The sequence below is a fragment of the Mustela nigripes genome, chromosome 1, assembly GCF_022355385.1.
Source record: "Mustela nigripes isolate SB6536 chromosome 1, MUSNIG.SB6536, whole genome shotgun sequence".
NCBI lineage: Eukaryota > Metazoa > Chordata > Mammalia > Carnivora > Mustelidae > Mustela > Mustela nigripes.
In genome coordinates, this window is record NC_081557.1 from 180,585,295 (window position 1) to 180,600,101 (window position 14,807).

Sequence of the window (14,807 nt, forward strand, 5' to 3'; positions counted from 1 at the left end):
CCTTTCTTTGTAGTATATTTCAGTTTAAATGTAATTTGGTCAAAATGGGTGAAATTTGACCCCATGTCCAGTACTGTATATAAGTGAAAAAGAATAAAGAGCAAATGACAATAGTCACATAGGAGTACATAAATGCCAGCATGGACATTTACTGAGATGACAATGATGATCCGGGAAGGCATGTGGACTGTCTAACACATCAAACCTAGGACCTGACTCCTCTTTCACTCATTAATTGGGTGGAATCTAAAACAATTTTAAAAACTATTCATAAATAGCTAAAGTCTCGGGAAAAGAAAATAAGAAGCTTAATAAAGATAAGAAAAATGGGATGGTGGTTACACAGAGAAAGAAGTACACTGGAGAAGATACCCTTGTCTGAATCTTTTTAAAAATAACAATACTGTTAATGACTTTTATTATTCCTATCACCATCATTATGTTCACAGTGGGAACCAGATGAAACCCAAAATAGTTAAGGGACTTGCCAGAGATCTTAAAATCAGACCCACAGGCATTAACATAGATAAGGATAAGTAATTTTAATTACCTTTAAATTAAATAGAAATTGAATTTTTTTAAATTTCCTGCAAATGTTCAGTTTTCTTAATGGTGACTTTAATGAAAAATAAGTATTCAGATTTATTAGGTTATGTGATACCATTTTGTTTCTTACTCTCTAAGAAATGCTGGTGAATTCTGAGTCCCCGCACTCAATACAGACTGAGCACCTGCTCCACAAGAGGCACCCTTGGTGTCACATGGGAGACAAGCTTATGCAGGCCAGTAGCTGTCACAAGGAGCTTACAACCTGGCAGAGGCCACGACACAGCACAGACAATCCTTTCAGCTGCCCGTCCTGTTTGGGTCCAGTCCAGTGCCGAGGATGCCAGCTGTCCCTCCGTAACTCTCCTCCGTTCGTCTTTATATGGACACACGGTCACCCAGAACAAACACTGTGCTGCCCAGCCACCATACTGGAAATTCTAGTCAATAGATGTAGGAAGACATATGGCGGCTTCTAAACCTCATGTACGAGAAAGCTGTTGCACGCTCTCTGCCTTTTATTTCACTGCCCTCCCCGCACCCCCTCCCCTTTAAAAGATGGCTGTGATGAGAGGAGCTACATCCCTGATAAGGAAGGCAAGGGCCATACCTTAGAGACAGGGAGTAGAAAGCCCCAAAGTGCCTGGGGGCCTGAGGCTTTGGGGAGCTCAGCTGCAGCACCCGGGCTGCTGACCTCTGGGCTTTTCGAGGAGAGAGTAATTAAACTGCATTCTAGTTTAAGCTACTTCTGTTTGGGAGCTTTTATGATTTGCAGTCAAGCCTAATCCTTGCTAATGCAATTGGCAAAATGCAAGCACCACACATGTGGAGCAGATCAACAGCTAACACCTACATGGAGAGGATTAGGGAAGAGGAAGCATTAGAGAAATGTGTAAAAGGCGGGATAAGATTTAAGGATGTGGAGAAACACATCAGGGATGAAAGGGAGGGTGTTCCAGCAGGAATAAAACAAAACAAAACAAAAAAACCCTCAGCATAAAACACATCTTTGAAATGCAAGAGTTCTATCTATGGATATTTGGGAAACACGAAATAGATTGTTAGGAATAAAGTGATGGTTTCAGGCTGAAGATGTTAGCCTGGGCAGACAGTGGATTATTCTGAAAGAGCAATGCAAAGAATATGGAACTCCTTCTTTAACTAACAGGACTCTTATGGAGACATACTTGAAAGAAGTTGCTGTGGCCAGTGTCGAAGTTGTTACTGCCTATGTTCTCCTCTAGGATTTTGATGGATTCCTGCCTCATGTTAAGGTCTTTTATCCATTTTGAGTTTATCTTTGTGTATGGTGTAAGAGAATGGTCGAGTTTCATTCTTCTACACACAGCTGCCCAATTTTCCCAACCATTTATTGAAAAGACTGTCTTTTTTCCAATGTATATTTTTTCCTGCTTTGTCGAAGATTATTTGACCATAGAGTTGAGGGTACATATCTGCGCTCTCTACTCTGTTACACTGGTCTATGTGTCTGTTTTTGTGCTAGTACCATGCTGTCTTGGTGATCACAGCTTTGTAGTAAAGCTTGAAATCAGGCAACGTGATGTCCCCAGTTTTGTTTTTCTTTTTCAACATTTCCTTAGCAACTCGGTGTCTCTTCTGGTTCCATACAAATTTTAGGATTGTTTGTTCCAGCTCTTTGAAAAATGCCAATGGAATTTTGATTGGGGTGGCACTGAAAATATAGACTGCTCTAGGCAGTATAGCCATTTTAACAATGTTTATTTATTCTTCCAATCCATGAGTATGGAATGGTCTTCCATCTTTTTGTGTCTTCTTCAATTTCTTTCATGAGTGTTTTGTAGTTCCTCGAGTATAGATCCTTTACTTCTTTGGTTAGGCTTATTCCCAGGTATCTTATGGTTCTTGGTGTTATAGTAAATGGAATCGATTCTCTCATTTCCCTTTGTATATTTTCATTGTTAGTGTATAAGAAAGCAACTGATTTCTGTACATTAATTTTGTATCCTGCCACATTACTGAATTGCTGTATGAGTTCTAGTAGTTTGGGGGTGGAGTTTTTGGGTTTTCCATATAAAGTATCATGTCATCTACGAAGAGAGAGAGTTTGACTTCTTCATTGCCAATTTGAATACCTTTCAAGATATGTCCCCAAAGGCAAAGGAAACAAAAGCGAAAATGAACTTTTGACCCTTCAGCAAGATCAAAAGCATCAAAAAATGGGCAGAAGACATGAACAGACACTTCTCCAAAAGATATACAAATAGCTAGCAGACACATGAAAAAATGTTCATCATCATTAACCATCAAGGAGATTCAAATCAAAACCACACTGAGATATCACCTCACACAAATTAGAGTGGCCAAAATTAACAAGTCAGGAAACAACAAGTGGTGGAGAGGATGTGGAGAAAGAGGGACCCTCTTACACTGTTGTGGGAATGTAAGTTGATGTAGCCACTTTGGAAAACAGGGTGGATATTCCTTAAGAAATTAAAAATAGAGCTACCCTATGACCCTGCAATTGCACTACTGGGTATTTACCCCAAAGATACAGATGTAGTGAAAAGAAGGGCCATCTGTACCCCAATGTTCATAGCAGCAAGAGCCATAGTCACCATACTGTGGAAAGAACCAAGATGTCCTTCAAAGGACGAATGGATAAAGAAGATATGGTCTATATATACAATGGAGTATTATGCCTCCATTGGAGAGGATGAATACCCAACTTTTGTATCATCATAGATGGCACTGGAGATTATGTTGAGTGAAATAAGTCAAGCAGAGAGAGTCAAGTATCATATGGTTTCACTTATTTGTGGAGCATAAGCAATAACACGGAGGACATTGGGAGATGGAGAGAAGTGAGATGGGGGAAATCGGAGGGGAAGACGAGCCATGAGAGACTGGACTCTGAGAAACAAACTGAGGGTTCTGGAGGGGAGGAGGGGGATTGGGTGAGCTTGGTGGTGGGTATTAGGGAGAGCACATATTGCATGGAGTACTGGGTGTGGTGCATAAATAATGAATCTTGGAACACTGAAAAGAAAAATAAAATTAAATGGATAAAAAACAAAGCAAAACAGGAGTATTATGGTGGCCTTAAACACGTGCCTCTCAGAGCTCCAACTATAGGAAGCATCTCTGATGGGTGTCTCTAGCTACTGAACTCTATCTAGATCCCAGGGCCCTGATGAAGACTGCACCTCCTACAGCTGCTTCCAGATGAAGACTGAGCCCAGTGGGGATGTGAAGGCAGGTCCACTTCTGGGAGACCTGGGACTCTTCTGACAGGAGACCAGCCAGAGTTCTCCCCAGAAGTCTTGCCAAACTTTCCTCACAACTCCCCAGCTGTCCAGGATGCATCTACAAAATACTCCTTCCTTCTTCACCTACCTCCACACTCTCTCTATTGAAGTATAGTTGACACACGATGTTAACTTTGGTTTCAGGTGTACAACACAGGTTTCAGCTACTCTGTATGTTGTGCTGTGCTCACAAGTATAGCTACCATCTGTCCCCATACAGTGCTGTTACAATACAACTATATTTCCTATGCTGCATGTTTCATTCACATGACTTATTCATTCCATAACCGCAAGCCTGTGTCTCCCACTTCCCTTCACCTCTTTTCCCATTCCTCTGCCCCCCTTCTTTTTCCTCTTTTTCACTCTAGGTCAGACTTGTGTGGGGATCCACGGGTCTCCTAGCTCTGTCTCCTTTTATTCTTACAGGGGATTCCCCTAATAAATTTCTTGCACATTTAATCCAGTCTTGACATTTTTTCTTGGAGGACTTGGGCTAATTTTGACATCTAAAGCTTTTTGCACAGTGGCTATCAATGGAATGTACATGAGTATATCCTTGGAGAGACAGGGACATGGAGCTGGGGCTCACTGAGAAATTTTTGTGCTTTAGAACTAAATGGGAATCATTGCATTTAATACTATGTGCCAAAATTTTCTGAAGCATTTTGTGTGCATTATCACATTTAGTCCTTACTACAATCCTGCTATCAGTATCCCCATTTTACAGATAAAGAAATTGAGGCTTTAAGAGGTTAATTCATTTACAAAATGCCCCACGGCTTGTAGATGGTGGAACTTAAATTTCAATCAGCCTGACTTCAGAGTCTATACTCTTTTTCTACTCAGTATGCACGGTTGTTTTTAATACTACTTTTTACAGTGTTACTAGTATACATATTCCAAGAAGGTTTAAAGAATTAATTCTATGCAATTGTCATTTTATGATAAAGACGTGCATTTATAAATTAACATCAAGTTAACTGACATGGAATTACAGCACTAAAATATCATTTTTTTCTTCTAATTGGGTGGCTCTTATGAATAGAGGCACAGAAACTCCACAACGTCCCACCATCTGGAAATGAGCTAGTTTCCCTTCTGAAATTTGTAGGCAACCCAAGTTCCAAAACCTTCCTGTGCTTTATCTCACTGACGATATGATTCTGATAATTATGTATAATGTTCACCCTGAATATTTATTTTTTAGTTTTATGCTTAACATTGCAAGTCCGTCCTCAATGTGTTATTTTAATTTATAAAGGATAATTAGTGGGTTGGTTGGACAAATACCAAATGAGCAATGCTTTTCAACTGAAATGGCTGGTCTAAAAGAATGATTTGCTTACTGCTGACATCATAGAATTGCCTAGCATTTAATCTCATGGGAGAGTGTTTGGATTGGCAAAGTGTTTAAGAATGAGCATCGAAGAGTCCTGAATTCTAGCAATAATTTCAGCAAGGTGATAAAGAGTCTGCTGGTAAAGTGTCACTATCAGTTCAGTCCTTTGTCAAAATGCTGAAGGTACCACACATCATTTTTAATTCAGAGGTTTGGCAACATTAGGCCTAATATCTCATTTTTATTAAAATAATAAAGTATATTTATATCACTTAAAGACTTTTTATTGATTATTAGTATAAAGGCTAACTTTAAAGGGTGTCTGGGTTCTCTGTTGGTAAGGGTCTGCCTTCAGCTCAGGTCATGACCTGGTCTTGGGATCCAGCCCTGCATCATCAGGCTCCTTGCTCAAGGGAGCCTGCTTCTCCCTCTCCCTCTCTGCTGTTCTCCCTGCTTGTGCTCTCTTTCCCTCACAAATAAATAAATAATAAAATCTTTTAAAAAAATTTTTTTAAAGAAATAAAATGTCTAGCGATATAAGGCATTAGTGAATACTTTTCAATACTGTAAAATTATTTAATGGATTAGTTAAAATGATCCATTAAATTACTCTCTTTTAAGGTAATCACACTGACTTATGTATCCTTTATAAAAATCTTTATACTAAGACTGTCTTGGAATGATTTTAAAAAATGGAAAAATACCTTTTGTTTTGTCTGCAGAGAGGGAACACAGTATTCATCAGAAATAAATCGAGTAAGACTACACTTTTTTAAAATGCATATTTACCAGTAGAGGTCACTATCACATCAAATGGCCTTGTTCAGCTACCAATAGAAATTAGAGGACCAGGCTGAATTGGTAATAAAATCAAAATGCCAGTATATAAAATGTAATTATGTAGACTTATGCTGCTGTACAAATATTCAAAGGTAAATGTAGATAACTCATCACTTTATACTTTTTCTTGATCTTACTTTTAAAATTCAACTATGACATATGGTGTTGTCTTAGTTTCAGGTGTACAATATAATGATTAAACAATTCCATATGCTTCTCAGTGCTCATGAAAATAAGTGCATTCCTAATCCCCTTTATCTATGTCACCCATCTCTAACCACCTCCCCTCTGGCAAACACCAATTTATCCTCCTTATTTAAGGATCTGTTTTCTGGTTTGTCTGTTTGTTTGTTCATTTGTTTCTTAAATTCCATATATGGTCATTTTATATCATTTATGTCATGTGTTATTTTCATATTATTTATAGGCTATAGCATTCCAGAATTTTGTCATACCTATGGATATATGTAAACACATTAAAAATACATGTTTATATTTATATATGTAGCAGTTCATGATGCAATTTGAAAAGTGAAAGAATCAAATATTTATGTGTCTTATAAAACATGTCTTATAAAACGTGTCTTATAAAAAGCAAAAATTTTGTAGCATCATAAATCAAAATTATATTAATGTTCTTCTTAGGAATAAGAAACTTCATCACTGATTTAGGCAGGAGATACCAGCCTTTAAAAGGGTTACACACATAATCACCAGACATGGACTTACTAACACATATTCAGAAAGGACTCAATCTAGCTAAAGAACTAAATGTCCAATATGCCAGAAAATACAATGGCACACAAAAGGGCTTAGGAAAGAATACACATGGAAATGGGATACTTGTCATAACCAGCAATGCCAAGAGGGAAGCAGACATCAGCTATGTAATTCTAACTTTATGAACGAAAAACTCCAGGTAGTAAAAAAAATCTCTAAAGAGAACATGGTTTACCTACTTTTGACTATGCACCCCAGGCCCAAGTCAGCAAAAAAGTCCTAAGTCAGGTGTACCATGAGTTAAATGAATTCCCTTTCTGCCCCCAAGTTACATCTGTCCCTTTGTTAACTCCTCAAATTCTTTTAATCAGATAAAAAGTATTTCACTGTATCAGACTGTTAAAATAATAGTCTAGAAGTAATGAATCTTTATTTACAAAGAATCGCTTAGCCAACTAAACTTGAAGTCACTGTGGTCAATAGTGTCTCCATTTTGCTGAGGGAAGACATGAGAAGACAGAACACATGAAAGAGATAAGGAGAAGAAGGGGATGGAAGACAAGTATGCAGGCCTCACACTGATCCCAGGGGTCAGTCTTAAGAGGGTTTGAACAAAACCAGGTTGTGCACTTTAGTCTTCTGTTCTAAACTCAGACAACTGTGTTTTGCAATTCTGCTTTACATGATCTACAGAAATGATTTTCATTTCCAATTTTTTTTTAAAGATTTTATTTATTTATTTGACAGACAGAGATAACAAGTAGGCAGAGAGACAGGCAGAGAGAGAGGAGGAAGCAGGCTCCCTGCTGAGCAGAGAGTCCGAAGCGGGGCTCGGTCCCAGGACCCTGGGATCACGACCTAAGCTGAAGGCAGAAGCTTTAACTCACTGAGCCACCCAGGCGCCCCTTGTTTCCAATTTTTTATTACAAATATTTTCAAATTTTTAATGAACATTTTGAAATATGCAAAAAAGTTGAAAGTCAAATGAATATCCTACTCTAGATTCAACAATTTTTAATGTTTTACCAATGTATTTTATCTATATGTTTGTGTGTATATATTTATTTAAATATATGAAATTTAGATATATGTACTTATTTATCTTTGCCTGAACCATTTTTATCTTTTTAAAAGATTTTATTTATTTATTTGTTTGTTGGTGAGAGTGAAAGAGAGAGTGAGCACAAGCAGGCTCAGCCAGAGAGAGAAGCAGGCTCCCCGCTGAACAAAGAGCCTGATGCAGGACTTGATCCCAGGACCCTGGGATCCTCACCTGAGCTGAGGGCAGCAGCTTAACCAGCTGAGCTACCCAGGAGTCCCACCTGAACCATTTTAAAGTAAGGTGCAGATATCCTAATATTTCATCCTTAGGTACACCAGGATGTATCTCTTAAAAATAAAAACAGTTTCCTACTAACCACAGTATCTTCCTATTTCCAAAGAAAAGTAACAGCAATTTCCCATCAACTATCTACTACCTGATCCATATTCAGATTTCCAATAGTTCTCAAAAACTATTCATTGATAGCTGTTTTAATGTGAATCCAACCAAGATTTATACACTGTGTTTGGCTGTTATGTCCAAGATATTCCTTCCCTCCATTTTGTTCCATGATACTAATTTTTGAAAAAGATCAGGCCAGTTATCTCATAGAATGTTCTGTAGTTTAGATCTGTCAAAGGTTACTTTTAAAGCACTACCACCAAAGAGCTTGGTTACTGAAGACTGTGCTAATTGCAACCCCATTCACTAAATGAAATAATGCTCTAAAAGGTCAACTGTAGTGAAAAAAATATGAAACTTTAATATCAGATAGTAAACTTAAGACAATGTTCTATTTCTATGGCCATAAAAAGCTTTTAGATATAACATCAATAATTAGGGATAAAATAATTTCAGACAAATGATTTTAGGAAGTGAAATAATTGGTAACAAATGAACAATAAAAATTATGATAAATAGCACTATACCCAAGAATTCCTGCCGCTTTATCCTGGCAGATTTGTATTTCTTAGAATATTCTGTCACTTAAACAAACAACGCCAGTTTTTTGCTAAGGGTGAAAAAGGGTATCTGTGAAAGAATATTTGGTAGTTTAGTCTAAATCCTTTCCCAAGTTCTTTGAAAAGCACAAATAAAATTGGGGCAGTAAGATCTCTAACCTCAATCATATCAAACTTTCTATTATCCATGTAATAATTAACAACAACAAAAAAATTAATACAAATTCTTAAGTTACCAAAAAAAAAAATGGCAAAGAAATGACCTGCAATAGAGATCTGGTTTGATTCTAGTCATTGGGTAGATGGCTATTGGTGTGATGGGCTTCATGGGCTTCCTTCTCTTGTTAATTAAATCCCCATAGCTGATTCCAAATCACAGCAGACTCAAAGAGAAGTTTGTTCAGAAGCCTATCAAATTTCCAGTGAGGGTCCAATATGCAATATGAATTACATACTGGAATCCAACTATCCAATATGAAACATGTAACTGCAATACAGACTTATGGATCTTAAATGAGCCAGTTCACAAAAATACCATACCCAGGTCTATACTAATCTGAACACCATTCACTGTTTTAGCAATTTTCCTATAGGTCAACTGTAGGAGAAAAAAATCCTAGAACTCTGTCATCAAATAGTTAAGTATTGTCACAAATAAAATTATTGATGGTCGGGAGGAAGCAGCAAGTAGCTTCTATGTCTTAAATTAAACAGGTCATGAAATAACCATGTAGCCAGCATTACATATACTGGCTTAAACAATGTAGGGATTAGGAGTGCCGACACCCAATACAGTAAAAAACCCGCAGATAACTTCTGTCTCTCTCAAAACTTTATCAATAGCCTGCTGTTGACAGAAGCCTTACTGATAACATATACCATCAACTGGCATATATTTTGTATGGTATATGAATTATATACTGTATTCTCACAATAAAGTAGGCTAGAGAAAACAAAATGTTACTCAGAAAATCACTTAAGGAAAAGACATCTCTAGTAATGTACTATATTTATAAAACAAAAAAAAATCTATCTCTCAGTGGAGCTCACAGGTCCAGTCATGCTGTTCAAGGGTCAGCTTACTTGTGGTAAAGACAGAGAATGAGTTATTTTACCTTGTTAAAGTATCTGACGATTTTTCTAATTCCTCACACTCCATGTGAAACACACTAGAAAAAGAATCCTGAAAACAAAGCGACAACACAGACTGAGAAGTAAGTTTGACAATGTTTTAACGAAATCTATCATACATACGCAAGTCAGTGGAATTGATGAAAGACACCAATACTTGTGATCTTTTTTGAACTTATTCTCAGACTAAACTGACACAAGTACTCACTGCCTGACAGCCTCAGGTCTGCTGCCCATGTTCTTACTATTTCTGAAACTCACTTGCAAAAATGCTCATTTGCGTATTTTTTTTTGTTCTTCTAGCAGGTGTTAATGAATATGTTAGCTTCAAATTTTCTTCTTATTTATTCAAAATGCTCGTGTTTTAGCTTTTATACATACATTGATTGCCATTGTTAGAGCTTTTTAAAAGACATGCAATTCAGTAATATTTTATGAATATTTAATGAAAATAATTGTGAAGGTTTTAACAACATAGAGAGGTACTTTGGAAAGTATATTAAAAAAACAGAATACATATTCATATCCATGCTGTATTTACAACTGAATAAAGATACAAAACAATGATATTTAATTTGGGGAGGGAAGAACTGAGTACTGTATATTTCTTGCTTACATTTGGATTTTTGCTCATGTTGTTGAAATAATTTTAATCAAAAAGTTATACTATAAATGATAATCAAGATACTTGATTCCTAAAATCAAGTTAAAAAGTGAGCAAAATATATTAACTGGCATATAAGTGAGCTATACTTCAAAGCACCAATGATCTAAGTCAGTTGCTGCCACAAAAGATGTTCACTGGTAAAAGCATGAGATGAATGTTAATTAAGGTGGCATTTAAGTTGTCTAAAAAAGGAGTGCTTCACATATAACTTTCAAATATTAAATGCTAAAGAACAGGTCACAGCAAAAATTGTGAATTGACTTGCTACATTAATGAATTCTGACCTGAACTTTAAAAGGATGGCTACTTGTAATCATCTCCATATTAAGGACTTTATAGCTGATTGAAAATATGAAATAACAACTATGAGAATAATGATTACCTTATAGCATGGTATATTCATTTGATATCCAGTGAATAAGAATTAGACACGCACACACACTCAAAATGACTGAGATAATGTTGAGTCATATCCTACAGTCTTACTATCTAAAATAATTTTTAAAATTTTAATTTAAGTATTACATATTTTCTATTATTCTACTTCCCAAAACCCCATCAATTCAGGTATCATATATGGATTACAACTGACCACACAGTGGTGGTGATCCCTACTCTCTTTCCTAACCCACCAATAAAGAGCCTATTCTCAGGGTCTAAAGAAAAAAGAAAATAAACGATGACCTCAAAAAGAAATATCCCAGGAACAGTGGCTCTAGGCTAGGAGCTCTGATTCTAAACACAACCTCAATTGGCCTGTCTAGATGAGCACTTGATGAGAACACTCCATCTTTCTACACATATCTGTTTCTTTCTGTTACACATCAATGAATTAAAATCTACCAAGTAGAACATTTAGTGGTTTTCCATTGCTGGTAAAAGATTTAGGACTGATAGGTACCTTTAATAATACTGCCTCTCTTGGGCCATGACTTTTGGTTTCTAAACAATTTCTGATAAAAAGAAAATTTTTTCCCAAGCCATTCAGAATGGGGCTCTACTTGCTCAGAGCAACCACGGCACCACTATCCCTGATAACGATGGGTGTGCATACTGTAAGGACAATGTATTTCTCCATCAAGGAAGTATGGCCATTGACAAAAACAGCACACAGACATTCCCAAGGTAACCACTCAGTGGAGGAACACGAAGGTGAAAGGGTGCTTTGAAGGCATCCTCCAACCTCCCGTCTACCCCTTTCAACCAGAACAGCTCACACTCTGATTGGCTTTGCATACACAACTGTATATACCTGGGGTTCAGAGACATCTGAGGCTAACGTGAGGATTAAAAGCGACACTTTAAGGAATATAATTGCTGTCTTTCTAAAAATAAAAAAGTCATACTCTGTACTCACGGAGCAATCTTCATCCACTATGAAAATGGTGCATTTCTGCACCTGCATGAAAGAGATAATAGTGGCAGCTATTTTCTTTAGAATTACTTCTAATGATTGTTGTTCTTCAAAAATTAAGCTAGCAAGGTCAAGCAGCACCTAAACAGGAAAATTTAGAGCTTATTACTTAGTAAATATTTGTAATTATTAAAGCAATACAATGATTTATATGGTTTATAAGTTGTTTATTTATAATCTAACAAGTTACAGCCAAGTTTGCATTCAAGTATTAAATATGTAAGTCTCTATTTACTAACAGAGCTTCCTCCATATTGACTGTTAGTACAGTGGTTACAATCACAGACTTGAAAACCAGAGTCACCTGTTTCTAATCCTGCCTTCCCTTCCTGCAAGCTTTGTGATGTAGGGCCAGTTCCTTAAAAATGGGAATAACAGTAAAAAATAATGCCAAATGACAGGATTATCGTGAGGACTAAATATCCAAACATTTATAAAGCATTCTGAACAGCATCTCATACATGATATAACACTGATATTGCTGTTGTTCCCAACTGCTGAGATCAACATTTATACGCATTTTCACATAGCACAGTAAATATTTTCCAAAACAAAGTTATAAGAGCTCCTTTTGTGTTTTTCCTGGTAATCTCACTTTCCTTTGAATTCCACAGAACTTCTTCTAATCTCACAAAATATTTGTGTGATGAGGAGGAAGAAAGGGTATCACAGAAAATTGACTGGAGGAGATACTATCCTAGCTGAGGCCCGAGAGATAAGCAGGAATTATTTAGATGAAGTGGGGAAGAGAAATACTTCAGTCAAAAACAACTGAATTGAGAGAAAGTAGTATACTGCAAATCTTAATCAAGTCTAGAACATAAAGAGGAGAGCTGGGGAGATGGGATGACAGAGTCAAGTGGAGAAAGAACCTCAAAAGCCCTGCGTGTCTTTAGAGGCAGCTTGCGTGGTGAGGGGACTGCAGGAAGAAAATGACAGCCTTGCAGCTATGTTTGTAAACATGGGGACTGGATTAACGGGTGGCAAGAATGGAGCAGGGACAACAGTTAGGTAGAAACTACAGTTAAAGGCAATGGAAGATCCAGTATCTTATTAACACAAGTTCAAGAAAGAGAAAATGGGATGTGGGAGAGAGGGATTATCAAAGAAATAATGGAAAAGAATTATATAAAATGGAAGAGTCTGGGTCTCCAGGTGGAAAGGGATGTCCAGGTACCAGCATGATGAATGAAAAAAAGAGTCAGACTATAAAATTAAACTATAAAAGCAAAGAGAAAAATGATCTGAAAAGCTTACAGACAAAAGCAGAAAACAAAACAGAAAAAACATCTACATAGAGCCAAGAGTCAGAACAACATGGATGTTAGTTAGATGACAAAGCACCACTCTAAAGTCTGAGAAACTGATTTTTCAATTTGGAATTTTTTACCCAGCCAAAGTGGCAGGATGGTACAAGAGGCATTTTCATACTATGCAAGGACTCAGAAAACTTACCTGATCAATACTCTTTCTCAAATAATTATTTGAGAATGTGCTGCAGTAAAATAAGGGTACAAACTGAGAAAAAGTTATGGGATCCAGGGGATAACCAATGGAATCCTTCTGAGAAAGCAGTGAAGGAAAATTCTGTGATGACACCTATGTAGTAGGCATGGGGAGAAACAGCTTAGCTCAGAAGAGAAACAATAGAGAACCTCAACTTGGAAATCTCCAAGAAAAAGAACTCAGCAGGATGCCTAAATAATGGGGAGTTTTGGGGGAAAAACCAACCTACACTAGCAAACAGATCAAGGGGGAAAAAAAAGAATGCAATTCAGAAACATCAGGAAAAACTAAAAGTCATATAACAAATGTAATAACAACATTTACACAGTCACGGTACTTATAAACACTCTATTTTAAATCACAACTCTAGAATTAAACTAGACAAAACTTAATAAAAGCTAACCATGATTGTAGTATAATATATATGTTATTGTCATGGGCAACAGAAAAAATCCATATGGGAAAAGCAGAGGTAAGGAGTAGCAGTTGGGAAGGAGAGATGAAGCATGCTAAGATCCTCATTTTACAAAGCATAGAATCATGAGATGATGTCTCTAGTTGAGAGAGCAAGAACTAAAAGCCTTATTTAACATGACAAATGCAGTCCATCCAGTAACTTAAAACAGAAATAATGATATTGGTAGGATAAGGACAACGGCAAGTAAAGAGTGATATAAATCAAATAAATCCACATCTGTTAAGTTAATGAAATACTGTCTAACAGTGAAAAGGCAACTGAGCATGGAAAATAGAAAATGGAAATAATTATTTCTAATTATTTTACAATTATCTAATTTATAATTATCTAATAATTATTTCTAATCCAGCTAAAATATTAACTAGATTTTAAATCATATACATATATTACTTAGACAAAATTGAACCACTAAAGAAACAATTTCTATAGTCTCTCTTTAGTCATCAGACTTGCCTGATTTCTCTTGTTCTCCAGCAGTGAAGTCTCATAGAGTTGAGCATTATGAAGAACAATACCACAAAATGCCAAATAAGCAGCAAAGTCCTAGAAAACAGGTAAGACAACAGCTAAATTAAGAAGTGTCTAGGGTCGGGGCGCCTGGGTGGCTCAGTGGGTTGGGCCGCTGCCTTCGGCTCAGGTCATGATCTCAGGGTCCTGGGATCGAGTCCCGCATCGGGCTCTCTGCTCAGCGGGGAGCCTGCTTCCCTCTCTCTCTCTCTGCCTGTCTCTCCGACTACTTGTGATTTCTCTCTGTCAAATAAATAAATAAAAAATCTAAAAAAAAAAGAAGTGTCTAGGGCGCCTGGGTGGCTCAGTGGGTTGAGCCTCTGCCTTCGGCTTAGCTCATGAACTCAGGGTCCTTGGATTAAGTCCCT

General features: G+C 36.9%; 1 protein-coding gene across 3 annotated transcripts in view; it reads right to left on the minus strand.

Moving 5' to 3' along the window:
* PDE5A (phosphodiesterase 5A) overlaps window positions 1–14,807 on the minus strand; it is a 148,365-nt gene that overhangs the window by 70,997 nt on the left and 62,561 nt on the right. For all 3 annotated transcript variants that reach the window (XM_059377866.1, XM_059377880.1, XM_059377875.1), the window contains exons 5-7: window positions 14,386–14,475; window positions 11,892–12,029; window positions 9,852–9,919 (exon numbers count right to left, since the gene is read on the minus strand). In XM_059377866.1, coding sequence (XP_059233849.1) covers window positions 9,852–9,919; window positions 11,892–12,029; window positions 14,386–14,475 — 296 coding nt within the window. The remainder of the gene's footprint in view (window positions 1–9,851; window positions 9,920–11,891; window positions 12,030–14,385; window positions 14,476–14,807) is intronic.